General features: G+C 35.6%; 1 protein-coding gene across 1 annotated transcript; it reads left to right on the plus strand.

Annotated features, from left to right (window-relative positions):
- The first annotated feature begins 2,629 nt into the window (after window positions 1-2,629).
- Window positions 2,630-5,773, plus strand: LOC129297875 (uncharacterized). Its single transcript, XM_054936217.1, has 5 exons — window positions 2,630-3,298; window positions 3,446-3,482; window positions 3,830-4,066; window positions 4,185-4,232; window positions 5,494-5,773. Exons 1-5 carry the CDS (start codon window positions 2,997-2,999, stop codon window positions 5,620-5,622), a joined length of 753 nt encoding a protein of 250 aa, XP_054792192.1. The 5' UTR covers window positions 2,630-2,996; the 3' UTR covers window positions 5,623-5,773.
- Window positions 5,774-5,820: the final 47 nt, after the last annotated feature.

Consider the following 5,820-nt stretch of genomic DNA (forward strand, 5'->3'; position numbering starts at 1 on the left):
ACAAAGGACACATTCTTAGCCTAGGAAGACTTGTTTATATGTTTTCTGTCAAACTAATAATTAATACTCTAAATGCCTAGCTAATTATATCTTTTAGGTTTTGTTCTTTTGGATCTACTCACACATGCTTGGAATTGGATTGTGGCCTCAAAGTCCTGCTTGGCACATGCAACCTATTCCAGCTTATCCTATGAAATGTTTAAAAAATATAACTTGTAAACGTTCAAGCGTTTATGATTAAAGTGAATTGTAGGATGTAGAACAATACAGAGTAAGCATTTTCACCCTTGAAAACATGAAATATTACTGACAACTGTAAGGTTGACAAAAACAAATACTATTCAACAAACAAAATACAAATAAGATCAAAAACAACACAACAAAAAATTATAAATCAAATGCAAAACAACACAAAGAAAAAAAAATAAATGACACCATCATGACTATCTTAAGCTTTAAAACAGAACTAGAAAACAAGAAATGCCATCGCTACCATGAAAACTCAAAAAGAATAGAAGTCACATTGAAAAGTAAGGATGAGGTTTATAGAATCATTCTAACAATCCTGTCCCTCTGTGAACAATAACTGATATCCAAATAGCACATTCACCACCTTCATGCATCAAATTCCATGTAGAGAGAACCAAAATCATTAGCAATGACAACAAACTAGCTACTAGCATTGCAAAAATGCACCCCCATCTTTGTTGCAAACTATTGCCTATCGAACTAAGAAGCCTAGGATGAGACCCTTAACAACAAACCAAAATCATCAAGATTCATACTTAAAAAACCTCATACCTTTTTGCCTACAAGAAGTCAAAACCCACGATTAACCATTGAATAAATCTTCAATCCTTTTGATGGACAATCTTTGCCTCGTCGACGCCAGTTGAATCCCCATTCCCTTCTTAGCAATTTAGGTCGAAGGAGAAAACAAGACACCCTGGCATAAAGAGATGAAAAACCAATCACATGCTCACCCACATCAATTGCCCCTCTCATGGTAGAAATCAACAAAAGCAGTGTTAGAGAACAAATGTTATGCAAATGAACTCCCACAAATAAAAACAATAGAGCAAGCATGTTATAGTTATAAAAAGTGATACTCCTTTATCTCAAATTATAAGACATTTTGAGCATATTAAAGTTTCATTAAATAGACTTATTGCAATACTACTCTCTTTTTATTTAATTTTTGTCCCTATTTGTTTTCAATATATTAAATGAAATGTATTTTTAAAATTTTATATTTTTATTTTAAAAAACTAAGGTTGTTAAATGTATTTTATATAATTTATTGATATGTAAAATTTTATCTAAAAATGTCTTTGTCCAATGCTACCTCTTTCTATTTAATCATTGTCTCTATCTCTCTTCATTATATTAAATAAAGGATATTTTTAAAAGTTTATATTTTTATTTTTAAAAAAATAAAGTTATTAAGTGTATTTAATTATATCATTAGTGTGTGAGATTTTATTCAAAAATATCTTATTCCAACACTACCCTATCTTTAACTTTTGTCTCTATTTATTTTCTTTTTAATATATTAAATAAAAAGTATTTTATTTTAAAAAAATAAAATTACTTAATATATTTAAGTAAATTTATTGGTATGTAAGATTTTATTTAAAAATATTTTATAATTTAAAATAGAAGGATTATTATTCACAGTTTATGAATAAAGTGAATTTATAAATAAGGAGTGTGTAATAATATAATATACCGATGATTGATGTGTATTAGATCTCATGTGTTTCTACAGAACTCCAGACAAATCAATCATTTGTGGTTCGTGAGTAGTACGACTCCATATCCATATACGCCCCTGGAAATAACAGTGATAATGATTATAACCAAGATGCCGTTGTGCATCTATTCGCGCGTGTGAAATATAATTTACCATAGTCTTATTATTCGCACATAATAAATAGTACAAATTATTTTTTAAGCCATGACTAGTTTATGTGACAAGAGTGAGATTGAATGCGGGCATAAATCAAAGGTTTGATTTTCTCTAATAAATCATTACTTCCCGTCGTGGAACGTGGCTTCCTCTCACTGGGATGTAAATTAACCAGTGAACAAAATACAAAAATTCTGTGACCAATCCCCCCTTAATTTTGAGATTCATTGACCATTCTGTCCTTATCCGAAGTCTCCAATGTATCATGGGAACGAGGGTCACTGTCCATGTTTCCCAAGCCTCAATCATATCATACTATATCTAAAAACGCAGGACCGTATGTTACCTGAAATCGCCTCACGCAAACTTCATTTTGATTTAACGTGACAGTGGTTGAAATTTATAAATAATGATAAACTAATACTTTCCGCATCTTCAATATTTTTTATTTATAAATAATATAATAAAGATAATTAAAATTTTAACCTAAATAGTTTTAAAAAAACGCATTAGCATTTATTTTTTTCAGAACAAATTACACTATGCTTATTTTAATCCGAAATTTCAAAACCGTTTGAGGGCAAGTTGTTTGAGCAATGGTAGAATTGGGATTTGGATCGCAGCTGGCGCTTTGGAGAGGCAGACAGTAGGCACAGTGAAGAGAAGCCACCCCGAAGGGACACGTGTCGGTGAAATGAACAACTGTCACTGTTCACATCATAAACATCGCCATCACCTAATTGCTGGTCCAAGCGATTTCACACGTGCTCCCTTCCCTTTCCACGCCGGAAACCCCTCCCTCTGTAGTCGTCTTCTCCAACCCCACCCCTCCCTACTCAATCTGCCAGACTAATCTGAACCCTAGAAATTTCCCCCTTCCTACCCCACTTCCCCAGCTTATGTATGTGTTCAATCCGACTTTAAGTTTTTATTTTCGTTCGGATCACAAAATCTTAACTTACATGATTTTTAATTTTATTTCCATTTCCTCTTTTTCCTGCCGTGTGTGTGACCTACTTCACTGGAAATTGAAAACTAGTGTTGGTTTGCTCTGCTATATATATATATATATATATTGTCAAGAGGTATGGGGGCGGTGACGTCGTCGATGGCGGCGAAGTTCGCATTCTTCCCGCCGAATCCGCCGTCGTATTCTCTCGGAGTTGATGAGGTGACCGGGAATCAGACGATGACTGGGGTGGCCTTGAGGGAGAACGTAGACGTGTTGAAGCTTTGCACTAAGAGGGGGAAAAACATCGTGGCGATTTACATCAAGAACCCATCGGCGTCGCTCACGATGCTTTACTCGCACGGAAACGCAGCTGATCTGGGTCAGATGTACGAGTTGTTCAGTGAACTCAGTGTCCACCTACGAGTCAACCTGATGGGGTCAGTTCAAATTTTTAGCTTTTTGTGTTGTCCGTTATGCATGCCCTCAACTTTGCGTGGAACTATAGATGCATGAGTTCTTATATGCATGCGCAACTGTAGTACGATGGCGACCTATGAATGATCGGATTTCCCTTTCTCCTGTAGCTATGACTATTCTGGGTATGGACAGTCCTCAGGGAAGGTACGCTTTCCTCTGCTAGCTGGATGTTTAGACGATGAAATGTTTGGACATTATAAAATACCAAGTTCCCCCCTCTACATTGCTTAGCAGGATCATTATTTTGTGATTTACACTGTTGGGAAGTTTTATACTTATCGACGAGAGATTTAGCATTTGAACTCGGCATACTTACTGTGATTTAACTCCGACGCATGGACAGGCATCGCTTTGTCATCTGCACCCTGCAGCCTCTTGTTTAAAAGTTTAAGATGATGCTCAATTTTTGTTCTGATTATACTTTTCCGAAATATAAGGTGGGGAACACAGATCATTATTTCTGGCGAGTTTAACATATTTTTTTCAAACAGCCAAGTGAGCAGAACACTTATGCAGATATAGAAGCTGCTTATAAATGCCTGTTGGATAAGTATGGAGCAAAAGAAGAAGATATTATCCTGTATGGGCAATCTGTTGGCAGTGGACCTACTACAGATTTGGCTACCGGTTTACCAAACCTTAGGGCTGTAATTCTCCACAGCCCAATCTTATCTGGCCTCCGAGTTATGTATCCTGTGAAGCGGACATACTGGTTTGACATTTATAAGGTATGACTTCTTTCAACATTGAACTTAAGAATCTCAGTAACGCCGTTCATTTTTTATCAGTATTTCTTAGTTTTAGCTGTAACTCCATTTTAATGTTGATTTGCTGCTTTTGGTGCAGAATATTGATAAAATCCCCTCTGTCAATTGTCCTGTTCTGGTAATTCATGTGAGTATATACTTTTTGTTTCTGGCGGCTGTCAAGTATTTTTAGGCATTCCGGTTATGAATCTGGTTCGTAATTGTTGTGTTTGGATATCTTTTATCATTGTCATTGCTGATGCTCATCCGAGGTTGCTGTTTGCACTGTCCAAACATTGGAAGTGTCTTTATGCATCAATTGTGGATTAGTAAATTGTGACCTCATTTATGTGCCAAATTGTGTTGTTTCCTCTTAAATAATTCTTTGCCACTAGATAAATTCACCTAAAATTTCTGAACTTAATGCAATATTCATTGCCTCTCTTGCATGTCCCTATGGATATGAAAGTGTCTTTTCTGTTTGTAAATATCATATAGATAAAGAGCCTTACAACACATACACCAATAAAAATCAAATGGAAGGAGAAGCCACATATATTTTATCAAAGATTGATTTTGAAAAACACTAGTAAAATCCTTTGGCAACTGTTTTCTGGACTATTTCATGTTTCTTCCAAACTTGTATCACTGTGCTGAATGATTTTGAAACAGTAGTAAAAAATGTCATGTACTCTAGGCAGTAAATCCCTTGGCCTTGCTTTATCTTCACCGTTGGTTTGATAAATCTCTGTAACTGGTTATGCTTAGAGAAATCTGCATTTGCTGCCTAGAGCATATGACATTTTTGTAAATTTATTTTTTTTTATTTTTTTAAGTCATTTCATTTTGTTAGCTGGATAACGAAAACCATGTATTGGATATATTACCTGGCAAATATTAGGATCGTACTGATGACCATTGCTGTAATGCTGTGGAAGCTTAAATGCCATCTGTGGGAAATACTATACCTAATGATGTCGTTATTGCCCTGCAGCTATTTTTGTGTTTTTATTCACCCTACAATTTTTGTCAGTTACAACTTATAATTACCAAATATTATAGTTTTCAAATGATGTGATAAGTTGTTCGCACTAGAAGACGAAGAAAAACTATGCCTGGGTACGTGTTTTTACTGATGAGCAGTGACTCTCTCAGTGCATTTAAATGGGCATTTACTGGTCATGAAATCAGCATTTGCCCCTGTTAAACAAACTTGCTATCAGGGAATATATCAGAAAGCTTGTAACAGTTCGTTGTTAAATGCACATGTAACAATGACGCAATGAGGGTTGTACCCCAAAAAAAATATATATACACACCACACACACATATATATATGCGATGAGGGGTGTGTTTGAATTGAAACTTATTTGTCTGGATGGTTCTTGGCATTGGCTTGTATGCTTCAGGGAACTGCAGATGACGTAGTTGATTGCTCCCATGGCAAACAACTTTGGAACTTTGTAAAGAAAAATATGAGCCCCTGTGGATTAAAGGAGGAAATCACTGCGACCTTGAGCTTTACCCCCAATATATAAAGCACCTCAAGAAATTTATTGCTGCCATTGAGAAGTCTCCACGTCAAAGAAATGGACCTGGACTCAATCCTGATCAACTGGACAAATCCCGAAATAGCACAGACTTTAGAGAAAAACCCAGAGCCAGCATGGATCAAAGGGAAAATCTTTTACGGAGTACTGATCATAGAGAAAAGCCTAGGCAAGCATTGACTGCAA

This window comes from Prosopis cineraria, unplaced genomic scaffold, assembly GCF_029017545.1.
Source record: "Prosopis cineraria cultivar Desert tree isolate PC_DT_omini unplaced genomic scaffold, ASM2901754v1 PC640, whole genome shotgun sequence".
Lineage (NCBI taxonomy): Eukaryota > Viridiplantae > Streptophyta > Magnoliopsida > Fabales > Fabaceae > Prosopis > Prosopis cineraria.